The sequence below is a fragment of the Polypterus senegalus genome, chromosome 10 (genome assembly GCF_016835505.1).
Source record: "Polypterus senegalus isolate Bchr_013 chromosome 10, ASM1683550v1, whole genome shotgun sequence".
NCBI lineage: Eukaryota > Metazoa > Chordata > Cladistia > Polypteriformes > Polypteridae > Polypterus > Polypterus senegalus.
Genome location: NC_053163.1, coordinates 102,064,018 through 102,077,813, shown reverse-complemented (window position 1 = coordinate 102,077,813; position 13,796 = coordinate 102,064,018). Strand labels below are relative to the sequence as shown.

Below are 13,796 nucleotides of genomic sequence, written 5' to 3'. Positions count from 1 at the left end.
ATGAAAGAAAGGTGATGATATGAAAGATTAAACTGCTAATGAATAAAATAAAGGAGCATAAATGGGAATGTTTAACGGGGACCAAGCTCTCCAGTTCTTACTTCTGTGTTATGAGGATCAGCTCAAAGAAAAACAAGCCATTCTATGCATTTTAAATAGTGTGGCATAGTGATTAAGCTTTTGGACATCAACCCCTGAAGCTGTGGCTTCAAATCCCACTACTGACACTGTGTGACCATTAACAAGTAACTTCACCTGCTTTGCTCCATCCTTCCATCCATTATCCAACCCACTATATCCTAACACAAGGTCACGGGGGTCTGCTGGAGCCAATCCCAGCCCACCGCAGGGCACTCACACACACCCACACACCAAGCACACACTAGGGACAATTTATGATAGCCAATGCACCTAACCTACATGTCTTTGGACTGTGGCAGGAAACCGGAGCACCCGGAGGAAACCCACGCAGACACGGGAAGAACATGGAAACTCCATGGAGGGAGGACCCGGGAAGCGAGCCCGGGTCTCCTAACTGTGAGGCAGCAGTGCTACCTAAAGCACCACCGTGCCGCCCTGCTTTGCTCCACCTCGGTAAAACAAAAGAAATGTGACCAATTGTATCTGGAATGATGCAAGTCAACTTGGAGAGAGGTGTCAGCCTAGTGATATTTCAGTATTAGTAAAACTGTAATGATAAAATACATCATTAATAAATAAAACACTACCTAAATGTTTAAGGTCTGAAATAATATAAAAATAAAAAGGATGGTGCTATAAAAAATCCCAGGTACAGCAAACGATCCCAGTAATTTAATCAAGAATGAAGATTTTGTGACAAGTAGCTCCTGAGCAATTCCTGCTAAAATCCATGACAACAGCTGAGTCTGAAGTACAATTTACTCTTTAGTATGGTTGAGATAGGCCCCTAATGCTGTACTGAGTATTTACATGTATTTAAAGTGAGTGTTACTTTGCTTCTAATAACCAAAACAACTGCAGGTAATGTTTACAATTTATATTTGGAGGTACGTTGTGATTTTGTTTGTACCTTTATTTCTACTGGAGCTACTTTAAATATATAAGCATACATTATTTTAAAAAATAAAAAATGTATAGTATTTGTGTAAGAAATCCATTATCTTTTTCAGAATCTCTTACCATAAAGCTGCAAGTTTTCTTTCAGCCACGGTTGCGGACTGTCCTGTGAAATTCTTTAATCTCAAAGCATACCTGCAATAAAAACAAAGCTGAATTAGAGCTGATTCTCATTTACTGTAATTCATACTTGTGGTTACAGGCTTATTGCCCAGGGAAAATAAAATCAGATTAAGCCAGAGCAGCAAATGTCTTGTAACGCGTGTAAGGGGTAGAAGAGCACAACAGCTAATCAGTGACAAACAGCAAGTAAGACATTGTTGCATACACACACTAACTGATGAAGGGGCTTGAGTTCACATGAGAAGGCTTGTGCCATGACAGATGCAGGGTTACGCTTCAGCTCCCTGCAAATTGAAAATAAATTAAGCAAATGCTATAAATATATAAACTGTATACTGGATTGGCGGCCATTACATTTCAAACCCCACATTATTTCAGTATATGTCTGCAATAAATTATTGTATTAAAGTATTATTTTTATAGCAGCTGACACAATCACTGATAATAAAAATGATTCAAAAAATTTCAAGCTAATCATTTTATATTTGTTAAATTATATTTTTAGAACCACATGGTTACAATCTCCTTATCAGATCCCTGGCATTTACCAGATTTACTGTAGGTTCAGCATTCTAAATGTTTGTCTAATATTCATACAAATATTTGGAATATCAGTTTCACGTTCAGGCTGGATGGATATTTTTATATTAAACTACAGGAGGGTTTCCTCCACACTCAAGAACTGTCAGATCATATTAAATGAATAAAAGTAAATGGCTGAGGGCACTCACTTAAATCTTACAGTCATATTAAGAGTGAATTTGCAAAAACAAGCCTACCTGATGAGTTCCACAGTTTCCGAATACATTGTGAAAGGAGACTTGGCCTCCAGTGGATCTCTTTCCATTGCATTCCCACATTCGATGAATGAGAGTGCACCATCTGTATAATTAACAGCTTTGCCAAATTTCTCAAGCTGGAAAACAAAAGAAACACTCACACAATGACAAAAGCCTTTTGTTAAACAATTTCATATAATATTACACCTCTCTTTTACACAGCATACAGATCTCTGGAGATTAAATTAGTGTGCTCCATTAATTTGAACAAAGCAAACCAATTCCAAATTTAGCAGAAAACTAATATTGATTCTCCAACTGTCCACCAAAGTCATAAAATGTCAATCATCTTTTCTTAACATCAATATACAAGGAAAAAAAGCAAGGAAGTCAATTTAATCAATACATTCCTAATTATATCCTGCTTTACAATCAACTGCATAGTTAGAGAAAGATTCCATTGCAACGGTAAGTATTTGCTGCAGGTGTGAATCTTTCCAAATATATGCAAAGCCATATGATGGTGCATAACATCCATCCATCCATCCATTATCCAAACCGCTATCCTAACTACAGGGTCACGGGGGTCTGCTGGAGCCAATCCCAGCCAACACAGGGTGCAAGGCAGGAAACAAACCCCAGGCACGGTGCCAGCCCACCGCAGTGGTTGCATAACAGATAATACAAATTGACAGAACAGATGAATGAAGTTAATAACAGTCACATCCTATATATAGACAAAGAGAGAAAGGCAGCAGGCTAGACTAGAATAAGTTGTTTTGTGTACTTTAAGACTGAGAAGAGCCACAACACTAGCAACAACAAGAGACTCTTCCCCAGGTGCCCTCCCTTTAATAATAAGAAGCCCACACAGGAGACATAGCCATCTGGGGATCCCAGGAGAATCTCCTGGTGTACATCTGCACCACATGAATAGGGCTTGAACTAACACAGAATTCCTTCTTGACAGAGTAGGCATGATGGCAGAAATGCATAAAATCCTCAAACCCCTCTCTGTCACATGAGCTTGGAGTCAGGAGGAGAGCCGAGGAAACAGCCTGCCTGGCAAAAAAGAAGGACAAGGAACAGGAGAAGGAAAGGGCAAAGTACAAAAGTAAGCTAATCTTACTCTTACACTGTGGACCTTCTTCTGTCCCTTGACAGGCAAGCTCTTGCCTTTACTCCTGCCCTGAATCCAAGCTTGTCTGACAGAGGAAAGGATAGATTGGAGCGATAGTTTATAGTTAGGCCTATAATGGGCACAGTTCTTATTCTCATTGTGCTTATCCTTCTCTCACTTTTGTTATTGCTTTAATTCAGAATTTGGTTCCTACCTTTGTAAATCATTTTAAGTGTGGAATTGACTTTTTAGCGTATTTTCAGTAACAGCTCTTAGAACCAAATGTGACAAATGACACTGCTCTAAAATGTGGTAAGAATTTTATATGGGTACTTTTTATGTTGACTTGCATTCATACTCTACTATGGTGCTTGGAACCAAGTTGCTACCACTGGGCTTGTGAATGAGATGCCATAGGGTTGGGAAGACAATGCATTCATGTGGCAAATGCAGGATGAGTCTGTCATGTCATTTAACCTTAATTCTATAGACTCACTTCTACAATAATATATTATATGATGACCTTGGAGAGGCTGGATAACCGGCCAGCCTGGGTCTATTGAAATTTGATGTCATTTATTTCAAAGGAAATTGGGTCAACCAAGGTATATTTTTATCTGGAATTCTGTCACCTGAAGTTTTTGTTTTGTTTTCCTCTCTTCTAGATAGTGTCTAGATATCTGAGCATATATGTTTATATATTCCATTATATTTTTCTTTCAGCAAAGAACTGGTATATGATGCTACAATGGACACCAAAACTGGATGAATGAAAATTGGATTGCTTGCTTGGTCTGAAGAATATAAAAGTCTACTGTGATATGCAAACAGTTGAATGAGATTTTGATGTAAGCAGCATGAATCCTTCACCTTGCCATTGTGCTAATTCTAACAGCTGATGGAGGTATTGGAATGGTGTCAGGGATATCTATTTTGCACACATTAAGCCTTTTAATTCTAACTGAGTGTCCCTTGAAAGCCAAAGTATACCATAGCTTTTTTATTGACCATGTGTATCCCTTTCTAGCCACAGTCTACTCTTTTTCAAAAGGATTGTTCAAGAAGAATAATGTGCCATACCACAAAGCACACCTGATCTGAAACTGGTTCCAGGCATATGAAGGTGACAGCAGCTACAGTTTACTCCAATGGCCTGCACAGTCCCCAGAGAACCTTACACTTGAGGTGAAATTCCACATTCTCATTATGAATGTTTGGGTGAAAAGTCAGGAGGAACTTTATGATGCTTTTCAATCAGCATGGACTAAAGTCTGCAAAGAATGTTTTCAGCGCATCATAGAATCTAAACATCAGACAATTTACAATGGAGGCTGTGGGTGGGGGGTCTTGGGGGGTGGTTATCTAGTCCCCTAATTAAAGACTTATGAGTTTATATAGTTTTCAAACCTGGGAAAATGTAAGAAAACAAGCAAAGTTTAATTTGTATACAGTGGAACCTCGGTTCATGACCATAATTCGTTCCAAAACTCTGGTCGTAAACTGAGTTGGTCATGATCCAAAGCAATTTCACCCATAGGTTTGTATGTAAATACAATTAATCTGTTCCAGACCATACAAACTGTATGTAAATATGTATTTTTTTAAAGATTTTTAAGCACAAATATAGTTAATTATACGATAGAACATCTAATAGTAAACTAAATGTAAAAACATTGAATAACACAGAGAAAACCTTGAACAACAGAGAAAACTAACATTGCAAGAGTTTGCGCTACAGCTTTATGACCCGATCGCTGTAAACACTTTTTTTTCAATGAGTTTTAAGCACAGGGAAAAAATTAACATTTGAAAAATCCGTAATTTAATAAACCACCAAGAAAAGTAATATTGCCACAATGCACACTATGAACCGACTGCTGTAAACAGAACTGAAAACAAAAACAAGCCTTTTCTACCTTATGCTTTCAGCCTTCCCTCTCTCGCTTGCTCTCTCTCTCTCTCTTTCGTGTGTGCGTGTGTCTCTTTCATGAGCCTGGAGTGTCTGTGTGTGTGCGTCTGTCTCATGCACCTGTGTGTGTGTGTGCCTCTGTCTCGCACGCCTGTGTGTGTGTGTGTGTGTGTGTGTGTGTGTGTGTGTGTGTGTGTGTGTGTGTGTGTGTGTGTGTGTGTGTGTGTGTCACGCGCGCGCCTGTGTGTGGGTGTGCCTCTGTCGTACGTGTGTGTGTGTGTGTGTGTGTGTGTGTGTGTTTGTGTGTGTGTGTTTCGCGCACCTCTGTGTGTGTGTTTGCTGCACAGGAAATGCACAGGGAGAGACTGAACATGTACAAACCGAAAGGGAAACTGGCTTGTTCGTATACCGGGTGTGTGGTTGTGAACCGAGGCAAAAGTCTGGCAAACGTTTTGGTTGTAAACCGAGTTGTATGTGTACCGAGACGTTCGTGAACTTAGGTTCCACTGTATTTTAATTTGAACAGTTGTCAAATATGTGGCATTTTGGAATTTTTTATGGGTTTGTTCAGGAAAAATACAGAAATTAAGTGTGACACTGCCACTAACATTTATTCTATCTGTTTCCTTTGAATGGAGGAAGAGAAAATCCCTGGGGATTACAGAGGTCACGTCCAGTATGTCCAAAACCCCATCCCTTCTGGTGCTCCGAAAGTCATCATTCACTTGGGGACTCTCTTCAGAGGAGTTTGGAGCTCTGCACCCCTGAGGATTACCTTTATTTAAGATTTCAACGGCTGATTAGGTTGGTTTTGGCGTGACTGCACCTCAACTTCATTGTTTGGACATTATCATCAAACGGGGCATCCTCCAGGACCCCAACCCTCATTGCTTTATTCTTTTATTTATAATGGCCATTTTGTCTTGGATACCACAAGCTGGTCCTAACAGCAAAGTTCCTGCATCAAGTGCTTCTATAATTCTGGAGATAATGAAGAGAAAATGCTTTTCCAAAAGAGAGAAAAAAGGAAAAGGAAACTAAAAAGGATTATCAGTAACTTTGCTGCTGCCCATAAAAATGTTGCATATAAATTAAAGCAATGGTATAGAGATGCACTTCTGAACATGGAATTGTGTTTGTCTTATTATTCCTTCTATTAATTATTTATTCTGCTCAGAGAAAGTTGCAAATAAATTTTTAAACACTTTTTATGGTCTGAATGTGCAAGCTTTTTTGAAATGGTGAAACAACCTGTCAGAGCATGAGAAGCCTTCGCTACAAAGATGACAGGCTTGATTGCAGGCACCAGATTTAGCACTAGGATAAGAAAAGAAAATGTGTTTTCAGATGCAAGTACTTTCAAAACTTTAAGAAAGAAAGTAGTCTGAGTAATTCAAGCTTTTGTTTTACTGCTAATGCTTCTGTTTGGAGGATGAAGGTTGCCTCACACGTCCAGAGCCAGTTTGGCCCTTCACCTACTCACTTTCTAGGTGAAGTCTGCAAATTCACTTTATGTATGTGTGGATTTTTATTTAGATAGAATTTTCCAATGACTTACTAAAGTTGTGCAAGTTGGTTTAAGTGGCAGTTATGAAGTAGCCCCTTATAAGTGAGTGTGGTTGTTAGTGTAAGCACACTTTCCAGTGGACCTGAATTCTATCCTGGACTGGCTCCTGCACTAAGCCTGTCTTTGACAAGGTAGACTCCACCTGTGAATTAGATTAAGAAGGTTTGAACAATGGAAGGATTGATTCTATGTTTTGGAAATTATACGATACAGTTGTGAGATTCTGATTATGTTAGATTCTACTGACAAAGACACGGCTCTCAAAAATTGAGTTTTTTAATGTGAATGTGGGCCTTCTGGTCAGCTAGCAGAAACCATCATCATCACTGGTTTAACAGCCAAAGTACACATTTCTAAGATTTTAAATTCAGAAACTATTGACTTTGTAGCACTATCTTGAGTTATGACTTCATGTGCTATGAATACTAAGTGCACTCGACACTATTATATCTGTATTTTATTGATTGAATTTTCTTATTAGTAAGGCTTGTAAAACTATGTTTTGATATACTGTGGATCAATAAATACTAAATAACAATTGCCAGTTTAAGTCTCCTTGCAAAAAAAGAATTTATGATATATCTTGAAGATTAAAATAGGATGCTTTTGTGCCTGAAAAAGCAATAATGACAAGCTGCCAAATCAAAGCAGCCATGAATGTTAGCCTCAGCAACTTATAACCTCTGATTTCAGCATGACTTGAAATAATGATGCAATCATAAGACCAAAAACAGATTTCCTAATTAGTTAGACATTGAATGATGGTTGAAAACAAGTCATTGTGTCAGTCATGTAATTATCTGAATCATACGCTTGTAGCAGAAAAAAGGAAACAAGGGACAAAGGTGTTCTTTCAAAATAATGTAAGAATCATTTTTCACTTCAGTTCTTTGAAAAAGGCACAGAGTATTTTCATTTTTTCATTACTTCTTTCTTGGGTCATATGCATTGCTTACATGTGTTATTTTTGTTTCGTCTTTCATGTCACACTGTATATTCTGCAATTTGCCCAGCATTCTATCACAATATCAATTTCTGTCTTATACACAGTGGGACAGGCACAGGATCTTCCTGACAGCAACCCATAAGTTGGATTAAGCTTTTTCCTGAAATGAATGGACAAACATCACATAAAGATAATCTTGAATCTTTATAGCATCTTGATTAATGATGTTCTGACAGTAGGAATGAGAAAAGGTACTAAAATGTAAGACTTAACAGAGATCTTGTTAAATTAGTAGATTAAAAACCTCCATACACTGAAAAAGTCACATTGAAGAGATGATGCCAGAGACTGACATTTTTATACTTAGTACAGACACAGTACAGCTTGCAGTCAGGTGCATGTTAATATAATAAAAAAAAGCAGAATGTAGCTTACCAGTGCATCAGCCTTGTGCTTTAATGCCTTGGCTTCTTGCATATAGTAGTCCGCACTGTGAAGTCTAGGGAAGAGTTGAATGAGAAAGATAAAAAAGTAAAGTATGTAAAATAATGAAAATAACCATACCACTAATACTGATACATTTCTTTGAATGGAGCAAGATTTGTCATGAATAAAATGCATATGGATATTGTTCACCTCCTCAGATATTTACCAATCTAAAGCAAAGGTGGAACCTGGAACCACACTGGCAAGAACACCTTTATATACCAGTGTGGGAAGGCTGTGGCCACTTTTCAAGAATTGAATCCCAAAGAAAACAGCAAGAAGGGCAGTCAAAGTATGGAAGAAATAGCGAGTGGCAGCAAGGGAAGAAACATGGAATGTTCACCTCAGGAGGCCAGAGAGTGGTTATCTAAAGAAGATGTCAGGTGTGCTACTTCTCTACTCAGTGTCAGAGGCCATGAAGAAGAGGCAAGAGGCTACAATTCTAGGGTGAGAAGGGGAAGCACTGTGTCCTTAAGTGGGGATGCTGACACCAAATGGAACATTGGAGAAGTCAAAGAAGACATGCAGAAGGCCAGAAATATTCAATTCATTTCTCGGAGGGAGCACACATGTCTTGACAAAATGAAATGGGAATGGGCAGCTGAAATGTTGTCTTAAAAATTTGGTCTTTTAAGTGCTACCCTTGGCTAAGAGCTGGCCACTATAGAGAGATCTAGTCTTTTATAAGTATAGATGAAGAAGGGCTCCACCTTACCTAGAATTTGATTCTGGGGCTTGGCCGAACATTACCATAGAATGGGGTTTAAGCCATCTCAAACCATGGACAAATTTGAAACTGATGCCAGTAGAATCATTTAAAGGTGAAGGCTCAGATGTAGAAAAAACACAGATATAAGAGAGAAAGAAAAAGAAGAGAAGGAAGGTGAAAGTGGGAGTGATTGGTGGTACTTTGATAGTAGACAAAACCACTGAGGTTTAAGCCTGTTTAACTAGCGAACAAGGATTGAGCATTTCTTCTTTCCTTTGATGCACCCATTTCATCTTTGTGTTACTCTCAATTTTGTGTTTATAGCTTCCTTGGTATAATTCTGTGTGTAGACAGATGTGAAAGGGCACACTCTCAGGTTATGCACAAAACAAACTTTTTGTGTACCTTATCTTTGCCATCTTGAATCTTGCTGCTTTTTATTAGGTGTATTGGAACCCAGACTGGGTGGCTCTTATGAGTGTAATATCAACAAGAAGGCTGTTTATGAATAGGCACACAATTTGAGTATAAATTAGGAAGAGTTTATAATTGCAGTATTCAGTACAAAGTGATTTTTGATAATTTGTGTTATGCTTATAACCTTGAATTAAATTATGGCTTGTGGAAAACAGCCACAATTAACTGTTATACACAATTTTATGCTGGCCAAGTATACGACTCAACCAGCTGTACTTACTAAATGGGCACATTTGAGAGGTCATAACATAGAAATGCAAGTCCAAAGGTAAAAAAAGAGTTAGTGTTTTTGTGTTAACCCCACTCTGTTATTATTGTCTAAGATTGCCAAAACCTTCATTTGCTTCAATGACACTTTTCAAAAACATAACTTTTGAGCTCTAAGGAGATCTAAGGTGTTTTAGACGTTGCTTACTGACTGACATATCTTAATACAAACAGCAATCATATGATTCTTCTGAAATATTGAATTTATGGGAAACTTACGTTTCATCAAATGTCATCTTTGGCCTCCGAGGTGCAGAGAGGTCAACTGATGCTGATGAAAGGGTCGGCCAAACATCAGACTCAGATGGGTTGTTGCCATGCATGCTGCTTGAAGACTGGCAAAGAGATTCTTCTTCCTATTGAAAAAATAAACATGGGAATCAAAAATAATTTGCCTCTTCTTTCAGAAGTCATGCAACCATTTTGCTTCCTTATGGCATATTTTCTTTTGTCAATCCTAAGGGTTAGTATAAACCTGCTACTTGAACATTTTTATTCACATTTCAATCAATCAATCAACTTCATTTAAAGTGCAAAATCACAATGCAGCATGGTCCCAATACACTGTACAAATTAGAATATATCCATCCATCCATTTTCTAACCCGCTGAATCCAAATACAGGGTCACGGGGGTCTGCTGGAGCCAATCCCAGCCAACACAGGGCACAAGGCAGGAACCAATCCTGGGCAGGGTGCCAACGCACCGCAGGACACACAAACACACCAAGCACACACTAGGGCCAATTTAGAATCGCCAATCCACATGTCTTTGGATTGTGGGAGGAAACCCACGCAGACACGGGGAGAACATGCAAACTCCACGCAGGGAGGACCCGGGAAGCGAACCCGGGTCCCCTAACTGCGAGGCAGCAGCGCTACCACTGCGCCACCATGCCGCCCACTAGAAGAATACATGAAACATGATATAAAATAAGCAAATAAAACAGAAATTTAAATAAAACAACATCAATGTTAAAGGAATAATAACTAATAAAATTGGAATAAAATAACATTAAAACATTAAAAGTTATAGTAACAAAGGAATAATATAATAAGGAACATTTCAAGGATGATAGACCTGACTGAAATCTAAGGCCCATTGTAAGGTAGGGGGTGATTGTAGGTTTTAAGTCTTCATTTAAAACTCTCAATTGAGTGTGCTTCTCTTACACATAATGGCTGGCCATTCCAAAGATAGGCAAATTCTCTTTGACCAACTGATTTTTTCTTAACTGAATGAATGACTAAAAGACCAGCATTAAGAGAGTGTAGGGGGGTGCATATCTGGTTGGTGAACTATATATTGTAAATACGGATCTGAGTTGTTGTGTTTTTGTCATACAGTTGGCAGGCTTGAAGAAGTAAGAGAAACAGTGTCAAAGACCCCAAACAGGAGACTCATTTTTAAGTAAAATGCACTGTTATGATTTTTCCTCATTATAAAAAACTCACTTTGAAGCACAACTGAAAAGAGAAGAATCCTCATATGTTCTAGTAAAATAAAGACGTTCCCATGTAATACTCACACTGCCCAGCTTTGCATGTGTCACAGACTTGCTGTCACCCTTGCGGTGCTTGTGCAAAGAAGACGACGCCAATGAAGGGATTGTGTTGGAGAAGGTGCTGTTTGTCTGCTGATTGCAGTTAGAAGCATTCGCTTCCTGGGTAAATGAATTGCTCTCGCTATCCCTCCTTCGATGAATGGGTTCATCTGCCAGTGGTGACAGCGGAGGTGGAAGTAACTTCTCCTCCCTCTTTCTAGGCTGCTTCTTCAGTGAGCTGAAACAAATATTAAAAACTGATTATAACATTTCTATCCTGAATGTACTTTATGAAGACAGGGTGTGAACTGAAAGAACATGTATGAAGCCTTAAAACCTCTGTCATTAACAGTTCTTCACACATGCCTGTTCTGTTCAAATACTATTGCTCTGAAACAATACTGTATACAATACCTACTGTTTTAAAGTCCTGTCTCTACGTGGCACTCACACACCACCATGTTTACTTCAACTAGTCACACTACCTACCATAATGATATCAAACTGGTGCATTGGATCATCACAAAAAATAATAACTAAAACATCCAACTGATTGCAATAAATCTTGTCATGAACCCTCAAGGAACTGGTTTCTAAAAAGCCCATTCCACCAATTATGCAATAAGGTGAAATGGCATAACATTGAGGACTGCAGTTCTCCATACTGTAAATTATAAAGCAGCAATACCAATTGATATACAAAGAAAAGAGTTATAAATAAAATGAATTATTGTACTAGTTAAAAGAAAATTGTTTTAATAACAGCAAAATTACTAGTACTTGAATGTATTTTAGAACTAAAATAAAAAATTAAAGGTGTAAAAAATAAAATAAAAAAAAAACCACAAGTATGTACTGAACACAAAGATCATAATATTTTAAACGCATTAACACACAGATTATAATATCTTTAAATGTATTATTGTTCCAGTAAATGAACTGGCTACTACAGCACCCATTATCTTTATGCCACTATCAGATGAAGCTGCCAGATGTCCCTTTTGCAGTTTTTTTCTTATTCTTTCTGCTTATTAGCCAGCTACTTAATTCAGCTCCGTGCTCTACTCAAGATGCAAATGGAATTATGAATATTTTATTTCTTTCTCATTATTCAGTAAAATTAATTTTGCAAACCTGTTTATAACATATCATTATTGTCAGTTTTTTGGCTAAAGGCATGTTCAATGAATCCATTTTCTCCATTTGTCTCAATTCATGGCTCTTCACTTGGCTCTTGTTTTTTGAATGAATTTCAGTAATTTCTTCCTTTAATCTTTAGTGGAATTCTAACCATCCATTCTCTTATTTTTCCAATACAAGGCCACTGAGGTCTTTCTTGGTTGCATCTGCTACAAGGCAGGCAGTAAACATGGCGGGTGTAGTCCATCACACAGCACATACTTACTAAAAGACAATTTAAAGTTACCAGCTTAATAGATACAGAGATATGATGAAAATGTGTAAACTTCACCGAAGCACTGCTTATACTAGGATTTAAACTCAGAACTCAGGATCTGTTATACAACAAAGCTAAACACTACATCACTGCTACTCGAAAACCTTTTGCTTTTTTCTTTTATTAGCTCAAAGTCTGTTCTCACTTTATCCTTTCTTCCTACTGCCATCATAATTTTTCAATGCAGTATATCAAGAATAGGAAAGGAGAAGCAAGCATGCTCATCTCAAACTAAAATATTTTCAACAGCTTCCTGTCCTGTCCTTTGTCTCTGCTGTATGTTCTTCATGTCAAGCACCAATAAGCCTTCAGCCTCTCAAATGTAACCGTTTGAACAGTGCAAAAGTTGTTGTCACTTGCAAAAAATGCTCTGAAATGGGAAGGCTTTAATAAATAATGCCAGTTTCTTTAATCATTAAACTTCCTAGAAAGAACACTGAACAGAAAAAATATAAGTTCAATCAGTATTTGGTGTGACTAGTCTTTGTCTTAAAAACAGCGACAACTATCTTAAGTCCACTTTCACACAGTTTCTGAAGGTACTCGTGGTGTCAGTTGCTTTAAGGGTCTTTGAGAACTTGCCACAGCTGCAATGCAGACATTGCTAGTCTTACTTGCTTCTGTCTTTCAAGTGATTCCAGACTGTCTTGATGATGTTGAGATTAGGACTTTGTGAGGGTCATACCTTCTGTTGCAGGATTCACTGTCCTTCTTTTCACTGCTGGTAACTTTTTTATATTTTGTCCATGTATTTAGGGTCATTTCTGTTCTGCGTAATGAAGTTAGCACTGATCAGACACCTTCCTGATTAAATTACATGATGGTTAAGAATACAGTATGTCTGCACCTCATTTTGATCAAATCACTAACTCCATTTCAGGAAATGCAGCCCCTATACCTACACTTCTGCCATTTCACTGGTGTCTTCAGACATTCATCTATGTACCTTTATCCAGTCCATAGATGTACAAACAGCCTTCTGTTAGAGCCAAAAATATAACATTTCCACTTATTAGACCAGAACACAGGCTGCCATTTTTCTGCCCCCAAGTCCATGTATAGGTGCCTTGTTTGGCTTTACTTGCACCTTGGAGGAAAGGCTTTTGGACACAAAACCAAGTCTGATAAGGCTTCTCTGGACTGTAGATGAATATGGGTGTCCTAGTGTTCCAGTGGTTTATACCAATTCTGACCTGTTAGCAGTGCAAGATATCTTCTGTTTCCTCAGGGAAGTAAGCTTGATGTATTTCTCTTTTGTTGTACTCATCTTCCATGGCTGACCTCTGTATTTCTGGTCCTTAAACCTCGTCCATTCCT

General features: G+C 38.1%; 1 protein-coding gene across 1 annotated transcript in view; it reads right to left on the bottom strand.

Moving 5' to 3' along the window:
• LOC120538215 (AF4/FMR2 family member 2-like) overlaps positions 1-13,796 on the bottom strand; it is a 92,520-nt gene that overhangs the window by 31,928 nt on the left and 46,796 nt on the right. The window contains exons 5-9 of the mRNA XM_039767669.1: positions 11,009-11,261; positions 9,701-9,837; positions 7,978-8,041; positions 2,001-2,137; positions 1,162-1,233 (exon numbers count right to left, since the gene is read on the bottom strand). Of these exons, the coding sequence (XP_039623603.1) occupies positions 1,162-1,233; positions 2,001-2,137; positions 7,978-8,041; positions 9,701-9,837; positions 11,009-11,261 (663 nt within the window). The remainder of the gene's footprint in view (positions 1-1,161; positions 1,234-2,000; positions 2,138-7,977; positions 8,042-9,700; positions 9,838-11,008; positions 11,262-13,796) is intronic.